The sequence below is a fragment of the Bidens hawaiensis genome, unplaced genomic scaffold (assembly GCF_021521415.1).
Source record: "Bidens hawaiensis isolate Kalapana, Puna unplaced genomic scaffold, B.hawaiensis_p1.1 tig00009253_1, whole genome shotgun sequence".
Classification (NCBI taxonomy): Eukaryota; Viridiplantae; Streptophyta; class Magnoliopsida; order Asterales; family Asteraceae; genus Bidens; species Bidens hawaiensis.
Genome location: NW_027491683.1, coordinates 360,700 through 381,116, shown reverse-complemented (window position 1 = coordinate 381,116; position 20,417 = coordinate 360,700). Strand labels below are relative to the sequence as shown.

The 20,417-nt window shown below is 40.9% G+C and overlaps 3 protein-coding genes across 3 annotated transcripts; 2 read left to right on the top strand and 1 right to left on the bottom strand.

Moving 5' to 3' along the window:
* Positions 1 to 2,115: 2,115 nt before the first annotated feature.
* On the bottom strand, positions 2,116 to 3,786 carry LOC143531822 (uncharacterized). Its single transcript, XM_077027033.1, has one exon. It carries the CDS (start codon positions 3,784 to 3,786, stop codon positions 2,116 to 2,118), a length of 1,671 nt encoding a protein of 556 aa, XP_076883148.1.
* A 1,774-nt stretch (positions 3,787 to 5,560) lies between these two features.
* LOC143531840 (uncharacterized) lies at positions 5,561 to 7,185 on the top strand. Its single transcript, XM_077027048.1, has 2 exons — positions 5,561 to 5,777; positions 6,826 to 7,185. The coding sequence occupies exons 1-2, from the start codon at positions 5,576 to 5,578 to the stop codon at positions 7,137 to 7,139; spliced, it is 516 nt and encodes a 171-aa protein (XP_076883163.1). The 5' UTR covers positions 5,561 to 5,575; the 3' UTR covers positions 7,140 to 7,185.
* Positions 7,186 to 9,663: 2,478 nt separating this feature from the next.
* Positions 9,664 to 10,513, top strand: LOC143531839 (E3 ubiquitin-protein ligase RMA1H1-like). Its single transcript, XM_077027047.1, has one exon. It carries the CDS (start codon positions 9,818 to 9,820, stop codon positions 10,511 to 10,513), a length of 696 nt encoding a protein of 231 aa, XP_076883162.1. The 5' UTR covers positions 9,664 to 9,817.
* The last annotated feature ends 9,904 nt before the right edge of the window (positions 10,514 to 20,417 follow it).

Below are 20,417 nucleotides of genomic sequence, written 5' to 3'. Positions count from 1 at the left end.
TTTGTCTTAAATCAGGTATAATAACACATATAATCGAAACCAACCGAATTCTCTTCGACTTACCGCATCAACGTATGGATTTTACTATCGTACGGATTTTACCGACTTGTCCGACACAACGCGCCAGACACTTTGATTAATTTGTTTTATTGTTATTTACTTCAACCAAAATCATTATTTAAAACTAGCCCTGGCAATTCCGGCCCAAACAATTAAAATTGGGTTAATTTGGACTTTTAACATTAGACCGTAGGCGGTTTTTGGTAACGCATTATTTTCAAGGGGGTCTAAACGGGCACATTTAAAAACGAGGGGCGCAAACAAGCCAAGTCTGAGCATCGAACTCGCCAACTCGGCTTGATTCGAGCTTATGTTTTTTTGACTCAAACTCAAGCTAATATGAGAAGAACCTTTAACGAGCCAGAGCTCGGCTTGAGCTCGCGTGTGGCGCCTTAAACAAGCCAAAACTCGCCTGGATATTTAATGCATGCAAGTCCCAAAAGAGTTAAATCAAAACTTAAAAATGCATGACTCCCCAAGCCAAAACGATCTTCCTATACAAGGCTCGAGCTTAGGCTCGATAACTAAACGAACTTTATCTGAGGCTCGGGATCAACTCAAACTCGATCTCAGTTCGTTTCGAGCTTTTTCTCAATCCTGTCTTAACTAATTTGTGCTCGAGCTCAGTTCATATATATACAGAAGAGGCTAGGCTAGGCTTGGTTTGACTTGACTCAAACTAGTTTGTGATAAACCTTAAACGAGCCAAAGCTTAGTTGGATATTTAATGCACATAAGTCCCAAAGGAGTTAAATTAAAACTTAAAAACATCAAATGTGTAAGGTTCGTTAAGGCTCGAGCTAAGGCTTTATAGCTAAATGGATTTTATTTAAGGCTCGGACTCGACTAAAACTTGATAAAGCTCCGCTGGTTTATAGCTTTTTATCATTTTTATCTCAAGTAGTCAGGTAATACTATAATCCCCTTCTCAGGATTAATCTAATAATTGTTTTGATCACACCCTAGTTTACTCTTTGATCACTTGGATCAAATTATTAATGTCAGTTTCAGTTACCTTTAATCCGTTATGATTCTTTGTTTCTCACTTATTAAGCATTGTGATTTTGAAGTTTATGTGATCAATCTTTGACGTTTATGCATACCAACTGCTTGATGAAATGTCTGAACAAAATAACTTGATTTTTGGCTGTCAATGTACTGCTATGATGCAGTTATACTTTTTTTTAGTAATTAGGAATAAAAATGAAGCTGTGTTTGCAGCATTGAAATGACTTACTCATGTGTGTTTTTGAGAGTGTCGAGGTGGTTTTGAACATTGTTACTGTTTTTATTTTAAAATTTAAGGTTGTTCTCAGAAGGTTTTAATGATTAGTATGCATGTATTCATGATGCTTGATTGCTGTTAGCCTGTTAACTAAGAAAGTTTTAATCTTGACTTTCTGCTAACATTATTAAGCTCAGTTCATGTTTTGCTAGTTTGCAGTTCAACGACATGGTAAATGTTCCATTTTCATCTGAAACTTTAGTGAGATATTTTCTGGATAACACGCTCCACAGTTTCTGATTATTATTATTATTATTATTTTTATTATTATTATTATTATTACTATTTTGTTGGTCATTTTTTTAATTTTTTAAATCAACCAGTTTTGACCCAAACCTATGTTGTTCAGAATCCATTTTGACGCGGAACAAACTGATCCAGTTTAAAATCTGCCCATTTTGACCAGAACCCATTTTGACCATAACCTATTCTGACCTGTTACCCGCCCCAGCCATTGTGCCAGGGCTTAAAACTGATTGTTTAACCCTTACAAATTGATTATCAGATATATAACATGGACGGCTAATGTCCTTAAACTTGAGATGGTGATGGCTTTTAATCTATAGTTGATTTTAGATAAGAATGGTGCATGAATTATTGATTATCAAGTAGGCAGACAAAGCAAGAACATACTAATTTTGACTTTGATATTATCTGTTGATGAATCTGGCTTCCTTTTGTGTGGCTCATCTGTTATTTTACCAAGATCTCTTGTTTTATGTAAATTGCAATTACATCATGACATCATGCGTATTACAACCTCAGAAAGATTACTCATTGCTTGTTACAGGTACCATTTCATACTCGACATGCTCCTGGAATCTCTTTGGAAACATAAACCGACCACCAAAACATTGCTGCAAGAAAACAATCACTGCTAACACCAAGCCTCCACAAACAATGACAATATCCCAAGAAGGTGAGTAGAAATCTGCTCTCGGATTTGCATAAAGATATAACCTGTCAAACTGATGACTTATATAATTCTGACCCCTGCAAAGATCATACGCATGAGGCAGTGATCGCACGAATGTAGTCCCTATATAAAACGTATGACTCAAAGCATTTCCTTTTGAAATCTGGAATATATTGAGTATTAGTTGTGGGAATAGGAACCCATCAAGTGTTAATCCAGCATAAGACCTCAATAATCCCAAGCTAGAATGTTGACTTTGACTTGAAATAGTGTAACTATTGTTGTTCCAGTTTGCTAGCAACATTACCAACCCGCTAATAATATACACAGGTAAACAGATTAAAAGCATGCGTGCCTCATGAATCCAATGATTCTTTTTTGCAATCCATGTTAACTGAAGAAGACGGGATTGCAAAATGAAAGCCACCATAGTCACTATCCTCACAATCACCTCATTCACTTCAAGCAATCCATTATTCCTAATTAGTACATTTTGCTGATTCCTAGTGCTAGAGAATGTTGCCTCATAGTTTAGAACTAGAGGAACCATATGCCCGAGAGTAAGAATCCACATCATCAAAACCGAAATGGAATCAACCATTTCAGGCCTCTTCTTCAAATGAAGTAGCTGTCTTCCTATAAACACACACATAAGTGTGTCTGAAATCAAGACCATGATGATTTCTAAATCCATTCTCCATATTGATTCTCTTGCTTCAGTCTCCGTAAGCGTGAATGAAACGATATCGAGACTCTCGAAGTACAAAGCATCAGTTTTTGCACGTAGACTCTCGATGTTTCCCTTTATTAAACTTTCCTTGCCTCGCGGGAATTGGAATTTCACCAGTATGTCACAATCAAAAGAAGAGTTTTTTATCAAGTTTCTACACCCAACCATACAAACTTGTCCCGTTTCATCATCGTGAACCCCTTCTGCAGATATTTCCACTCTATGATCATCAGTAGAGGATAGATTTAGTGAGGAAATCCCGCTTCTTGAAACGGAACTAATGTTCAACATAAAACTGATCTCAAAGCTGATGTTCACTGGACCGCTATAGGTGGGGGTTGAAATATCTGCTGCTGGGGATACCGCCTCAATTGTGTAATCGTTAAACCCCCGGCTTCCCACAAACATAGCGACTGCAAAACCAGTCGAAACCATGTTCTTATGTTTCACATACATGTCAAAGCTATGATACCCTGATTGATACCCGTCCCTTTGATACTTGTTTCCTGCGTTTTTCTTTTTCGGGCAAATCCGTCTTACTCTCTCCATTTGTGTATATTCATACTTCATCCCGTAATTCTCCCGGCTATGATCAAAGCTTTTAAACTTAACCATTTTAAACGACCCCAAATCATCTTTCAAATTGGTGCTCCAAATCTGACCCTCAGTGTTATGCGTTTTTGTGATTGACCGAACCGCTGGGAACCACAAACTCAACCTAACCGAGCAATCTCCAACACGGGCACTGCCCAGAGGATCACTTTGGTTCAAGATACGACACGCAACAATGCACATCTCATCTTTTATCCCATTCCATGTTCCTTCTCCAATTAATGATATGTCAGGTTAGAAAGATCTATCATATGGAGTAAATCTTCTGTCTTGAAATTCGACCAGAACACGAATTTTATTATCTTCCCTAGAACACTGAATCCCGTACAATGACATGAAAGCAGGCAAGTCACCACCAATATGATCTTGACCAAATAAAGAACAATTCTTGCAATTACTTGGATACTCCAACTTGTAAGTTGTGAATCTTTGCATGAAAATCGAACACGCATCTAGAGATTTCATACTAATTACCGAATCTTGCATGGTTTTAGTTACATTACACTCTTCATTAGATACCAATGTATATTTGTATTTGAACGTGGCCACTCGAGGGAATCCCAGCATTGAAATCGGGTCAAAGTAGTCAATATCATTAGGAGAAGCTAAACTCTCCAGCATTCCACTTACTAAACTGTTATTTAAGTTTATGAACCGAGTGAATTTAAGCTTAAGAACAGCATTTAGTTTAAGTTGTTTACCTTCTTTTGTTGACCAATGAGCCGATCCAACCATACAAAGCTTACTTGTAGACACTGACCAGAACCCATCTAAATCAAACACCAAAGTATGCGGATGCTCCCGTGAATAATTGGACTTGATATTAGTGAAGTTGGAAGGGGGGTCAGGATCATACATATATGATGAAAAGAAACTTAACCGGGCCTGGATTTTGAACGTGTCAACAACGTTTGTCCTGAATATGTTACGGGTGGCTTTAAAGAGTATGGACCGTTGCGATTGGGGATCTTGATCAAGAATGTTTTGACCGCCTGTGTAATGGCTCGTTACAGGTTCGAGAAACGGGAATCTGGTGAACATTTTACTAGTAGGAGTGGCTTCAGGAGCATAAGAGTTGCAGTGATCATAGTTGGAGACTGAAGCAGATGAAGATAAGGCTTTTGAAGTGAAGACAGTGAAGAAGATGAAAAAGATATGGAACAAGAGTGAAGGATTCATGGCTGCAATCAAAGATGTTTGATGGTTGACTTGGTTGATATTATCATGTGATATTTATAATAATTTGAGTTTCATTGGTCAATGTATAGCTTGCCACCTTCCAAGAAACTAAGATGATTCCTATGAAGTGAGGCTGTAATAGTCATACAACTAATTAAACATATTTAAATGAGTTGTATTAATTATTTAATTCTATTAGAAAGTCTTGCAAAGCTTTGATTACTATTATAATTTTGCATTAACCACTTGCTTTTCTAAATCTGTTTATTTTACTTCATTTTTTAATAACCGTTATCGAGGCATAACAATGATATCTGACCAACAAATCCTTATTATATAAGATCACTAGATCAGATACAAAAAATAATTGTAAAGATCTAGAGGAGTATGTTCAAAACTTTGAAATGAAAGAATAGTGAACACATGAAACACAAAGATTGTGTTGCCTAAAGCATCTTACGTCCACTGCTTGTTATTCGTGGCGTGTTTGTTTCGCTAACTTCTCGCTAATCTGTCCCATACCATCTTACATATTTTGCAATACCAATTCATATATACAGATTATCATTATATTACAATATTTGTTTGTAGTAGAGTTCCAATAACAGTACCTTTTTATCTAAACTAGTGGTCCAATAACATCTAAAGAAGAAACACCTATGATCCAGCCCAAGAAGTAGACAAAAGGTGTGCAAAGCACGTGATACCCATCCATCCACTCACTTAATCCTGTAACAGAAACCAAAACCACCACACACACACTCTCCATTTTTATATTCTTCGTCTTAATTTAATGGCTGGTGTGCTTGAAACTCTCGCAGTTCTCCGTACCTCCGGCTTTCCATTGTCTCCGATCGCCTCTTCCTCCGTCTCCGGTCGCCGGAACTCTTTGAATTTGTCGAAATCAAACATCCGGTCTGGATCGGTGAGCTTGAGGTCTAAATCAGGTCGACGTGGAACACGTATTGCGTGTCAGGCTCAAGAAGCCGTTCAAGGTTTGAATAGTCGTAATAATAATTTGTTATCGGTCTATAATTATTCAATTGATGTGCTATTAGAACTTGAAATCGGTGATGAATTTGCATAAGTAGTGTTTAATTTTCCGTGATGATTTTGACCTAATTTTATCAGGAGATTTTTCTGTACGGTTTTGTAGATGATGACGATATTGTGCTTTTAGTAGCATATTATTCGTATATGGTGAATTAATTTACTAAACCTAATTTCAAAAGCAAAATTGATTTGCATTTTAGTTATTAGAGAATTAAAATGTTGCATTTTTACTAGAGGTGCAAATCGCCAAAACCGGTTACTAACCGACGGTTAGGGATTTCACATAGAAACTGGTTAACTGAGCATAGACTAATACGGTTAATGTCGATAAGGCTAACATCAGTAAGATATTATCAGTTAACCGGTTAACTTGGTTTTAAAAAGCACGCAGTAAGCGCACCAAAGCTCAAAGTGACAAGGGGAGCTTTAGCCTTTTGTACACAGCTCACTTTTATTCTTCAGAATTTTGTGCCACGTGCCTTTTTAGGTTGTACATATAGGTAATTTATATACTAAATCCTATATAAAGCTTATTTTTAGCCAAACGTTGGGAATGGAATGGGTATATGGGATGCTAAAAACCTATGAGATATATAAAAAAAGTTATATAAAAACCTTGTGCCTCCTGTACGAAAATCGGTGCGCTTTTGCGCTTAGGTTTTAGACCCCTTTGCTTATGTGTGGTTCTCGCTATTTAACACCAATCCGGTTAATAATCGAACCAAACTGGCTACATTGGTAGCGATTTTCAACTCAAAAACCGGTTATGAACTGTAACCGGTTATTGGCAATAACTGGTTTTGACCGTTTGGCCAATAATAGATTACGGTTAGTAACCAATATTCCAAAAACCAGTTAACCGGTATTTGCACCTCTAATGTGAACGATATATGATTTGTCAATTTATCATCTCATACATCACTATCTCTTTTTATCCATACACAATTTCTCAGCTTCTAACTTTGCAATCTCCAAACTGGCAAATTGCAGTTCTTCCTGTGACTGATGCAACATGGCAGTCACTTGTGTTGGAGTCTAGTCTCCCTGTGATGGTTGAATTCTGGGCCCCATGGTGCGGGCCCTGTCGCATGATCCACCCTGTGATTGATGAACTTGCGAAGGAGTACACAGGGAAACTCAATTGTTACAAGGTTAATACTGATGAGAGTCCTGCGATTGCAAGCCGATATGGTATCAAAAGCATCCCAACTGTCATTATATTCAAAGATGGAGAGAGGAAAGATGCAGTTATTGGTGCAGTTCCCAAATCAACCTTATCTACCTGCATTGAGAAGTTCTTTTAGAGGTATTATGTGTATATATATAAATACACGTATTTAGTTTTATTATATTTTGATATCACCACTGGTACAGATGCTTCAGGCTCTAATAATATCTGTATTGTATCTTACTATCCAAATTTTTAAATGTTCCAGGTATATAGCCAAGATTGGCCAATGTTTTACTGTCGGTACGCCAAACTGTCGGTTAATCTTGTTAATTTTATATGTATTTGATTAATCTTAGTTAATCTTGTCTAAACTTAATAGCATCAGGACCAATGATTAGCAGGTGAGATAGACATCACAACGTGGATATGTAATCTATGCATGTGTGTAAATACGAGTATTTGCCATTTGGTGATACGGGCCAAATTGTCAAAAATATTATAAGAATCAATTATTAATTTGACAAACATTTATTAGGTCCATCAATCTCACAAAAGATTTTTCTCTAAATTTATTATATTAATGATTTAAGTCGACCATGTTTTGTTTCTTATTTGAATCAAGTTAACTGTGTTTTAATAATACAATACATTAAGATTTATAAATTACTATAATAAAAAAATTGTATCACAACAAATTTATATTAGCTTAACCAAAAAAAAACTGTCTGATGAATATATGGCTTTTGATTTTTTATTTTTTTTGGTTACTTTTTAGGCAAATCTGTTCAATCAAAATATACTATTCCTCATACTTTTACATCAATGAGCATAGGATTTTCAAATTGTGTGTCTAGCAGGGCAAGAAATTCTATTGGTGTACGTCAAATGTCGTGTGACTCAAAAGCCAGTGGAAGAAAATTGGCACGTCAACCACAAATTTTAGAATATTTTTATTGACTATGATGCAATATGTGTTTAAAATAATACCGATCAGTTTATAAGTACACAATCTTTCTATAACCAGATTTATGTTGAAAATTGCAAGAATCACAATACGTAGTGCATGCAAGCAATTAGAGGCCATGAGAGAGAAAAACATAAGTAGAAACACAACCATGTAATGTATCACGTTTAAAGTAATGAACACAAATAAATATTTGTGATTTTGATTTGAAAATTTCCCTAGTTTTATATGAATAGACAAATACTAATGCCATACACCTTTTTGAAAATCTCCCCATAAGCTGTGTAGCCTAAGTCCACCACCATCTTCTATTTCAGGAAAAATCTTTTGTCAAAAAACTCACTTCTAGTTAGAATCGGATTTGAATTTGAGACCTTACAGCTATCATGAATCTTTATTTTCCATTCAATGTCAGATCAATCAATGGAGTTACTTCAAATTTAATTAGGAAAATGAAAAGGGGTTTTCTAGAGACACCAAACATCTCCATATACGTCTCGTATAGGACTATGTGGGAGCCTTATACGCCCCCCTCTTATAGCACTATACGAGACGTATAGACTCCGTATAGCCTGACATACAGGGGACCCAAATGAAAAAGTAAAGTTAGTTTTGTGAAAGCTTTAACGAACATTACACCCAACACAACACAACAACTAACTAAAAACAAAAGAAACCTAATTGGATGATTGCCGGAGAAACTGGTGCTTCCAAATAGCTGTCAATGAACAACACATGTACCCACCCTCCTCTTTAAATGCATCTGATCACTATACAAATTAAATTCCCTCCTGACTGAATCCCATTTGCAACCAACATTATATCTTATGTAGGCTTCATACAAGATTCATCTTAAAACAAAACAATTCAAGGTTCGTCCTTTTTCATCCTGAGAATTTGTATATTTCATATACAAATTATGCTTCGTTAATGCTTGCTTGTTCAGATCGCTATTTGAAAGTTTGGGTCAGTTTTGATTTCAGTGTTTAGGGTTCTTGTAATTAGGGACTGTTTGGATGCCAACTTTTAGGTATTATTAGATTACTTTTCCACATCCTGTTATCTGTTCCAAAACATCAGAATCAATCAATTTTGGCAAACGCTACTGAAAGTGGAAACTTTAAGGTTTCTTTGACTTTGTGTACAAATTTTATCTATGTTTCTATATAGAAGGAAAAAAAAACAAAAACAGGCATGTTGACCAACCCCCTTGGACACCACTAGGCACCGGTGTAGCCCAGCTAGAATGTCATGTCATGCAAGAATTAGTTGGCAACACTTGTTTCTCAACTGGCCTAAACATGAATAAAAGGGCTACACCGGTGCCTTAACTTGGCTGTTGGCTGCCAAGACTCCATACCATAGGTACTCGACAATCCTTCATGGCACCTCTCTAGCCTTGTCCGCCTAGGCTGGGCTGTCGGGCACCTCTGGAGTCTTTCCAAACAAAGCAACACCATGATTAGGTGTGGCCGACTCATTTTTGCATGAAATTCCCGTATGGGCTAGACTTATTGTAGCTGATCATGATCAGTCAACTCAATAATCAGTTTCAAAACATGCATCCAAACACTCTCCAATCACTAATAAAATAAGTAAATTAATTAAGTTAATCATAGGGGTCTGAAGTCACTAATAAATTAATTAAGTTAATAATAGGAAGAGTCACCGGCTCATGATCCTTAAGTATCCCACGTAATCTTTTTATATGTTGCAGGCTATGATTGATCTATTTAAGGCACCTTGTTAATTGTGTATGTTCTTTTGTCACATACATATAACTATAACTATATATAATATATGTGTGTATTTATATTTTAAAATTTTCTTCTTGTTGTGCAGTGTTAATGGATTTCCAACGAACACCATTGTTTGATCCCTCCTCGAAATCAGTTTCTGAAACGTCAACGGGCTTTTGCGAGTGCAACATTTGTTTGGATTCAGCACGAGACCCGGTGGTGACCCTATGTGGCCACCTGTACTGTTGGGCCTGCATATACAAATGGCTCCATATCCCAACAGACAACAAGCCCAATTGCCCTGTTTGTAAAGCACACATTTCTGACTCATCATTAATTCCTCTATACGGGCGTGGCAATTCCCCACCATCAAACGGGCCCGAACCCAAATTGAAACGGGCACATCAATCAGAACTAGTCATACCCAACAGACCATCAGCGCCTGTTGGTTCGGTTTTGCATATGAACCAGCAGGTCCATCCGGTCCCTTTTCAGGCTCAGCCTCAACCGAACCCGTTTGGAAGCTATGCGTTTGGACCGGGTAACATAGTTGGGCCCGTGAGCCCAACCGGATTTTCAAATGCGATTGTGGGGATGGTTGGTGAGATGGTGTGTGGTATGATATTCAGGAGCTCTGATTCGGGTTTTTTGGGCGCTTATCCTTATGGGTCGTACCATAACTCGTATCAGGTTTCGGGTGATAACCCAAGGGTGAGAAGACAAGTGATGCAAGTTGAGAAGTCGCTAAACCGGTTGACGATTTTTCTGTTTTGTTGTTTCATGTTGTGTCTTTTATTGTTTTGAGTTTGTATAGCTTGGATTGGATTCCATGGGTTTGTGAAGGAAATACATGCATTCACATGATGAGGTTCTCTTGTAGGATTCACATTAATGTTGTGATGATAACTTTATCTGTATGGGTTTGGTTAATAGAGTAAATATAAATAAATGCCTTTTTATAAATGTTTGTGTTACCTTTTTGGTTGGTTTCAATGAGATATATAATGATTAATGATAAGCTTGTAGCAAATTCCTGGAACATATGAACTTAGTTCATCACCTAAACAAATTTTTATAGTTGAAATTACACCATTGTGTTCAAGACAAAGCTCCTAACCTTAAACCATTTTTCACTCGTATAAAACTTCTTGTCTTGATATCCTCATTTTTGGTTGCCACATCGTTATGTAGCAGTGGATTTGAGATTATTTTACCGGTGTTAATTTAAAAAATGTTTAGTGAATTGGTGTAACTTAAGTGTTAGATACATATATATAAGACCATCTTTAGCGGGAGGGGGAATGAGCATGTCCATGCTAGCGCTATTTGATTGACCGACTCACTCTCTCCTCCCTACCTTTTAAAATATTCGATGAATGGTCACTCAGAGTGCTACATACATATATAAGACCATTTTTAGCGAGAGGAGGAACGGGCTTGTCTACATCACCACTATCTTGATTGATCGGCCCCTTCTCTCGTTTTTTAAATTGTTCGGTGAATTGGTATCACTTGAGTGTTAGATATATATATATATATATATTAGACCATTTTAGCGGGAGAGGGAAATGACATTGTCCTTGTCATCACTGTCTGATTGATTGACTCCCTCTCTCCTCCCTACTTTTTAAAATTGTTTGGTGAATTGGTGTTATTCAAGTGACTATGGATCATGAATACATGAGGGTAGACCTCATACCTTCCCCCACAACAAGCATATTGCGCCTAAAGGGAAATGAAAGGTGTTAACGAAGTCATCATGTAAAAAGGGCATCACAGGAGCCAAGGATAACCCATACAACGCCTCAGAAATCATTGTCGTTTGATAGATTGGTATAACCTGAGAAAACGAGAAGAGCCTATGTGAAATAGGACAAACGCTATAATAAAGACTAAGTCTAGCACTTGCAGAAAGGAGAAGCATGGGTGATTAGTACCCCATCTCCTGTTTCAAACCACCAACGTTAATAAGTTACACCAATGCAGAGTAGTTGTAGAGACCAGTGTTAATGTAGCAAGAAAACATGTCTGCTTTGGGCAAGGCTTAAAGACCATGACCACTATAAATACCCCACTAGTTCGCCGAAGGTAACACATTCAACTTGACACACACTCTCTCTTCTACGTTGCCTGATGACTTTTTACATATAAACCATCCTTATTATCACACTAGAGGCTAATTATATGAGACCCGGTCTTACGATATCACCTTACACAATTTTCTTTATGATATAGATTTATTTATGTATTTTACTGAAATTGTAAACCTGACATAAAATTAAACTTACGTTTGAATTCAGGTTTTTTTAGCATAACTTTTCTGAGACGGGATAACCGTTCATACTGATGTTGACACTTGAGGTCTTAGAGCATTACATCATGTCCACCATATTAAGTGAGTGGTGTTTTTATAATATAGAGAGTAGTTTAGGGTATTGTGAGTAGAGGAGAGAGAAATACAGTGATTTTTCTGTAAATTTGAAAAGCTACTTGATGCTAAAATTAAAACAACATAATTTTCTTTGCTTGTAACGCAAATAATCAAATAATAAACCAATATAACTTGATAAAGTTATAAAACAATTCAAAAGAAATATAAAACTAAGTAACTAACTTGAACCGTAATCGTCTTCAACCAGGTGTGATTTGGTTGTTCGATTACGGTTGCTATTAATATTAGTAATAAACGGAAAACATAAATTAACAATAAACAGTCGATCCATAATAGTTGGAATGACAACAGTCAATTAGGCTCAGATTTTGATAACTTTAGTAAATAAGACTAAGCCTATTATACCTTAAAGTATATTTAATTTCAAAACTAAAAGTTTATTCAGGTTAACCCGAAACTTATAAATCAAACCCGAGAACCAACCTGAATTACTTCGGTTCGGGTTCAGGTTAGTCTTTCTTAGGTTTGGGTTTTTCGGGTCAGGTTAGTTCGGGTTCGGGCACGGGTTTTTTCAGGTTGGGTTTTGGGTACAAGTGACAGCCCTACCTCATAAAGAGCCTTGTTTTTTTTAGCGCCCAAATTGAATGCTTCGTGAACATTTAGATAAGCGAAAGAATTTTTTTACAAAAGCAGGTAAAGAAAAATAGTCATACAAAATAGAGAAATCTATGCGTTTATATATAATAATCACCAGGTAGCTCTTAAGTCTACTCTAGGCATACCGCCACATACAACCTTGAAACATATTTAGGCACCATTATAGTCGGTACGTTGATATTTAAGCACTTACGGAGTCTAAGGGGGGTGTTGTTGTTTGGGGGGGGGGGGGGTTGAATAAGCTTTTAAAATTGTTTTTTTACTGATTTGCTCTCAAAACAACTTTTGAAAAGCTTTAATTTGAAGCTTGGATGAGCCTTGTCAAACACATTTTACTTTTTAACAAGCAAGTTTTAAAAGCTCACCCAAACACCCACTAAATACACTGACTCCGTGACTCGTACAAATATAAAATACGCTTAGGTATCGTTGTAACCTATAAATTGATACTTGACACTTTCAGAGCCGAATGCTTCTTTACTCGGTGTATTTTTATTAAAAAGTTCAGTCCGGTTAACAATTAAGGTAATTTTCCCCGGTAAACATAAAAATACATCTCCAAATTTGAAAGAGCTCGTAAATTAATTGGGGACTATTTAAGTATTTAGCAAATAATTTTAGTTTTTTTACCATTTTAGTGTTTCACAACAAAAATCCAAATAAATAAATAATTCAGAAATCAAGTCGTAGGCTTCACCAATCACCACCCGGCCATAAACAACTCGACGGAAAATACGAACGGCCACCAACTACACCGACAATCATCCACCCACCGACATCACCCAATTCACCATTTTCAATATCAATTTCTAACATCTGCGCGCAAACTTTAGTTCAACATCAATCACACAACTCTATGACAATTAATTACAACCACAATTCCCATAAAAGTGTTTTGGTAATCAATCAGTCAATTTGACGTGTATCATCATATTAAGTAATCGGAAAACCCACAAATTCAACGACGGCACGGCGGCGTAGACTCGTCGGAGATCAACTAAACCTCTGTTTTGAACAAAAGAATAGAGTACGAGTCTGAAGAAACACTAATTAACCCCGGACAGATTACGGATAATCTGGGGGTTAAATAGATGTTTCCCACAAGGGTTAGTTCCGGCAAAGATGGTTGTTCTTCTAATAACCTGCAAAACAGACACCGTGAGCTCGTCACTGAGAAGGGGGGTACCTCCTTGTGACCACCCTCCGGCGTGAGAATCAGACTAGATTGCTCTTGAATATAAGTGTATATTAAGAGAAATAGCTAGAGAGAAGATATCAGATAATATATGAAGATATAAGATAATCATACCGTTCCAAGGTGTTGGAGTATTTATAGCCGAAGGTAGGTTTCCAAGCAGGTACAGCCGGCTGAATAGTATTCCTTTTCTACCAACTGTGGGCTACGCACGTGCCGTGCTGGTGGTTGGTGGGTAGGCAGCGGCTGATAGTGACATGGCCGGCTGTGTACTATTCCTTTTCCACCAATTGCAGGCTATGCACGTGCCACGACAAGGGTTGGTGAGTAGGCAGCGGCTGGTAGTGACATTAAGTACTAGAGCGTGCTGCTCGTCGTACTGTTGTCAGTGAGCTGTCACAGCTTTGGTCAGATCTTTTGTCCATACCTTGGCAGGTATAGTACAAAAGGTCCTCCAGTAGCGTACGGACTGGCTCATTTGGGCGGGAGAATTCCCGGCTTTGGGCGGGAGTATTCCCGGCTTGCTCATTCCCTCTTCAGGTGACATTACTGAATTATTTGAGAGTTAGTGCCTTGTGCGTGTAGCCTTGCTGTGCGGGTAGCCTTCCCTGATGGCTAGTATCCGTAGCTGCGGGAACAGGCGGAGTACGTCACCATTGGGAGGCTTTTCCTGCGGGAACAGCTTGCGTACTGCGCGTAAGGACGTCGCGTCTCTGAGCATGGTTGGTCCTGCGGATCCAGTTGGTCTTTACGCAGACGTCCCTCTTTAAGGTGTCTTGCGAGTTCAACTGCGCAGATGTCTCTCTTCGAGGTAAGTCTTGAGGGTCCAACTGCGCAGACGTCCCTGTTTAAGGTGAGTCTTGCGGGTCCAACCGCGCAGACGTCCCTGTTCAAGGTGAGTCTTGCGGGTCCAACTGGGCTCTGCTGGGACCTACCTCTTCAAGTCCCCCAAGTCCAATGTTCTTCTCATGAATTGTTAATGAGGTGAACTTTTGGACTTAAGCAAGGGGTTTTGAAAAGGGTTTAGTTTTAAGGTTTTCCATGGGGATTCTTCCCGCGGAAGTCCTAATGTCACGTGCAGAAATTCCCGACTTTTCTGCTTGATCTTTGGGTATGATGCGGGTAGGTCTGTAACCTCCTCGCAAGTCAGGAGCCTTGAGTTCCACGTGTAGATTCTCCATGAGGTTTTGGTAGTTTTAAACATAGTGATCAATTATGTTAAACAACCAATTCCATCTTGGAGCTTCAAACAATCTAGTTCTCAACGTTCCCGCTATGCGGGGATGTTATTTCCGTTTCCGCAAGCATGGCCCAGAAGATCCTTCTTGGTTTCAATTCCCTGCGGAGTGCTAAGTATGTGAAGGGTTTTGCCTTGACACTGTACCCGCACTCGTCTTATAGTTACTTCCAAGGTATTCCTGGCGTCAATTCCCTGCAGGTGCTAAGTATGTGAAGGGTTTTGCCTTGACACTGTACCCGCACCCGTCTTATAGTTACTTGGTTGCCGAGGTATTCTTGGCTTCAATTCCCTGCAGGTGCTAAGTATGTGAAGGGTTTTGCCTTGACACTGTACCCGCACCTGTCTTATAGTTACTTGGTTGCCGAGGTAAGGGGGTAAAGTCCCGCTTACTTTTGAATCTTTTTGAATCTTTTTGAAATTCGAAGAGTTGGTGAAAGGATAAGAACAGTCCAACTGTTGAAGGGACGTCAGCGTGGTCTGACGGTTTCTTCTGACAGTTTCAGGACGTGCATAAAGTTATAGCGACGTGACAGTATATGGTCATTCCAGACGCTTTTTCAGGCGCGTGGGCGCGAGTTTTCGGGCGCGTGGCCGCGAAGTTTACGGCGCGCGTCCTGTCGACAGTTGTTGCCAGCTTGCATATTCCACGTGTCATAGTTTCATTGCACCTGCGCTTTTCCGTCTCTCCCGCATTAAATTCATCGCATTCATTGCGATGAGTATATAAAGGGAGGAGAGGATGCATCTCAACTCACAGTTTCACTTCTTCTTCTAAGCGATTTCCGGCGAATACTCTAACTTTTGTCGAGCATTCTCCTGAAATCGTTCTTTCCATCTTCCAAAACATGTCTTCCATTCGTGATCCTGAGGCTATTGCCGAGGAGTCCGAAGTATACACCGAGAATCCGATGTCCGCGTCTGATAAGGATGATAAGAGTACTGCTGGCGAGTGCCAGTGTGCTCTTTCCGTCGACCTATATCAGTACATCGTCAAGAAGTTCATGCTCGAGCCTTTCGAGCCTGAGTTTCCTGAGTCTCACCAGACGGTGTATGATGCCTCCAAGGGCAAGATAGGGGTGTATGCTGCATTTTTCGTCTATGGGAATCTGAGGTTCCCATTGACGAAGTTTGTATACCGTGTTTTGGAGAAACACGGTGTACACCTAACGGAGGTGCACCCGATGGCGATCGCAAAGGTTCGCCATTTTGAATGGGTGTGCCATATTCTGGGCGTTGAGCCCCGCGTCGACCGCCTGATGACCTTCTACTCTTGGAGGTGCATCCAGGGCTGGTATACCTTAGTCAATCGGATCAAGGGTTTGAAGATCTGCGCTACCGAGCGAGTCTTCGTTCTTGGAAGCGTGAGTTTTTCTATGTCTCCGCTCGCGTCGTCCCCATTGCGATGACGTTTAAGAACGGGAGGGCGCTCCCTAGCCTTCACGCCTCCAATTACCAAGAGGCGGAATGGTTCGCCAAGATCTCCCAGATCCAGACTCCGGTTTACCGCTTTGCGGAGTCTGGGATGGTGATGATTGGGATGAGCCGGGTATGGAAGGATGCTGGGGCAGAGGCGCCACAGATTCCCATCGTCCTCGAATACGGTTTGAACTCTATCCCTTACAGTATGCTTCATATCTTTTTGCTGATTTAGGGTTTTTCTTCTAACTGCTGTTTATTTTCAGAGGGGAACAATTTGCAGTCGCTTCTGCAACCGCGTGAGAGCGGTGGTCCCGCTCGGCTGGGTACACGTGCTCTCGACGAGAACGAGTTGCCCATCTTGGAGCAAACGGCGGATCGGTTTGTGGAGGTCTACCCGCCGGGCCACGAGATTCTGAGCGCCAGGCGGCCAGGTAAGGGACTCTTTAACCCTCGCCCTCTCAATGCTCAAACCTCTGCTGGAATTCCTCTAATTTTGTCATCTGATGAGGAATCCACAGATGGTCCTTTCTTCGTGAGGAAGAAGAAAGCTGCCGGCGTGAAGGGCAAGGCGAAGGTTGCCTCCACTGCCGATCAGGGGAACCGGTCTGAGTCGGAGACCGAAAGTGAGGAGGCGGCGGGGAACCCTGGTGGTGGTGAGACAACTGTCTCGGATGTTGAGACAGCTGTCACCTCCGATCCGCCCAGTACGACAACGGTGACTGGCGTGAAAAGGCCGGCTCCCTCGGGTTCGTCCCCGCCTGTCAGAACCTTCAAGCTCAAGAAAACTCGTAAGTGTAAATTAATCTTACCCGCAATTCTTTCCGCCATTGTTTTTAATATCTTGTCTTCATGCAGGCGTGGATGCTACTGCATTCCAAAGTGATGCGGGGAGGAGCAGTTCTGGACCCATGACGGTAGGTTTGGTCAACCTACCCGAGGCGATGACCCAGGCGGCTACGCCTGTTTGCAGTATTGGTTCAGTTGCTCATTCTGTTGAGGCAACTGTTCCAACTGTAACATCATCCCCGCCGGCTGTCAGTGCGATCTTCACGGAATCCTTCACTGAGCCGGCGGTGATTGTTTCCGCGGGCTCCTCCGAAGCGGCGGCCACGGTTGTGAGTTCACCTCCGATGGTCTCTACCGCGGCGGCTTCAACCGTGCCTCCGGCACCGGCAACTACCTCGTCCCCGGCCGGTTTAGCAGGTATGTTCGGGGCTTCTAGCCAATCTCTGCCTCCTTCCCATCTGCCTGACCTCTTGGATGGTTATCCGTTAGGTTCGGGTGATGGGTTTGGCGGCTACCGGCCTGTTGTCGACCCTACAGGTGCGTAGGGTTATTTTGGCCTTTTTATATTTTTATCATCTTTTCCTAACTGCTTTTTGTTTTTGCAGTGTCGGATTCGAATGATGTGTATGTTCCATGGTGGAACATCCGCCGGGGAACAACCCTTCGGACGGCTGTGGACTGCTTCGAGTGGGCGCGTCACGCGGCCCCAAGTGGCGCGTTGGGGGAAGCCATGTCTAGCTACCAGGAGGGTAGGCTGACAAATGAGCTTCGGATTCTCCTTGCCCGGATGCAGCCGCGCGTCGAGTTGCTTTGTCGTGAAAACGACAAGTTAAAGGCTGCGCGTATCCAAGAAGTGGCTCAGGCGCGGGCTATCCGGGTGGAGAACAGGAGACTTTCCGCAATTGCTGCGGAGAAGGAAAAGGCCTTCAAGGCCCTCGAGGTTGAAGTGCAGGCCCAGCTCGAGGCCCGTTCCAAGGCTACCCAAGCTGTTAACGAACAGCTTCGGTTGGCTAAGGAAACTGCGCGGTACGCGACCGAGAAGGCCACCAAGGCTGAAGCCGTTGCTGAACCTCTGCGCACCGAAAATGAGGAGCTTAAAGCCAAACTAGAGAGGCTTCTGCAGGCTCATGATGCTTTGGCTATGGAAGACGCCAAGAAGCTCCAAGAGATCTTGGATCAGAGGGGTATGCTTGACCACACTGAGCGTAAGCTAAAGGGCGTTGAAGAGGCTGCTGCTAAGGAAGTGTTGCTTGCCAACCTTAACAAAAATGAAGCCGAACGCGCCCGTAACCAAGCTCAAGCTGCCCTCCAGGAGGCTCTGATCACCAAGGAATGGCTTCTACGAGAAGCGTTGTCGCAGGTATGCGTAGCTTCATAATATCTTTACGCTTTTCTTTGTACTTAAGGTTTTGATACTTTGTATTTTTTCTTGTTGTAGGTTGTGCATCGGATCTTCACGAACACATCTTATGACGATGCCATGAGCGCAGCCCTCAACGCTTCCCATGAGGATGGGGAAAAGGCTGGTTTCTTGCTTAGTCTGGGGTTTGTTGAGAAGGGCATCCCGCCTTCCAACTTCCCTCTTTATGACGTAGACACTGAAGCTGCCTATGACCAAGCAGTGAACCAGTATGCTGCCTTCCCACATCCGGTGGTGGAGAAGGTGAACGAAATTGCTGCTGCTGATGATGGGCTAACCATTCTCAAGACTTTCCTTGAACCGCCACAGCCAACTGATGGTGCGGGTACAAGTGGGTTTGGAGGGAGTGGTCCTGAAGTTTGAACCTTGAGATCCCTTCCCACCGTTAGGATAGATTTATATTTCTGTAGGCGGGTAGATACCCGGCCATTCTTGTAATGTTTGAATTTTTTACGAAATATAAATGTTTGTGCGGGTAGGACTGCCACTTTCACTGGATGACTTGCTTTATAAACGTTATATGAATTGCTCATGCATATTATAGGTTAATTTGGCACTTGTTTTGCCGCATAAACAATATATGATTCGCTCGTGCATACTTTAGTTTAACTTAGCAATTTTCCAAGTGTTTTGAATAAATTAACCGTTCGACGCGCGGTAGTCAATAGGTTAGTGTTCAGTTTCCTCTATCATGATTGTGCGGGTAGGACCGTCACTTTCATTTAGTGGGATGACCAATCTTCACCTATAACTGACCAGCGTGAAGGTTTGCGTTTTGTGTTTATGCGGGTTTTGCCGCCGTCCACACGCAACGACTTCTTTTCACATTTATGCGGTGAAAACCGGCATCAGTGTTTTGAATAAGTTAAACCTTTCGACGCGCGGTTGTCAATAGGTTAATGTTCAGTTTCCTCTATCATGATTGTGCGGGTAGGACCGGCACTTTCATTTAGTGGGACGACCGAACTTCACCTATAACTGACCTGGGTGAAGGTTGTCCTTATCTGTTAGAAATTTTTATCGTTTTTTGTGCTTATGCGGGTTTTGCCGCCGTCCACACGCAACGACTTACTTCCCCACTTATTTATGCGTTGAAAACCCATATCAGTGTTTTGAATAAGTTAACCGTTCGACGCGCGGTTGTCAATAGGTTAACGTTCAGTTTCCTCTATCATGATTGTGCGGGTAGGACAGTCACTTTCATTTAGTGGGATGACCAAACTTTACCCATAACTGACCTGCGTGAAGGTGTTTCTCATCTTAGATTTTTGCCGTTTTTGTGTTTATGCGGGTTTTGCCGCCGTCCACACGCAACGACCTTCTTTTTACACTTATATATGCGGTGAATACCGGCATATCAGTGTGGAAAGTTCATAAGTATAAATGTAAGACCATCAGCGTCAATGTGATAAGGAGAATCATTTCCATTAGAAGTGGCTCTGGGCCTTTTCTTTACAAGTTTGGAATTGATCTACATGCAACCTGTGTAATTAAGCTCCCTACCCTGTTCTTGGGATGGGGGTGTCATCGAGCCTTTCGAGCCGACATGCACCTGGTTCGGAATCTCGTTGTTTACGCAGTATGTAGTCTCCAATATTG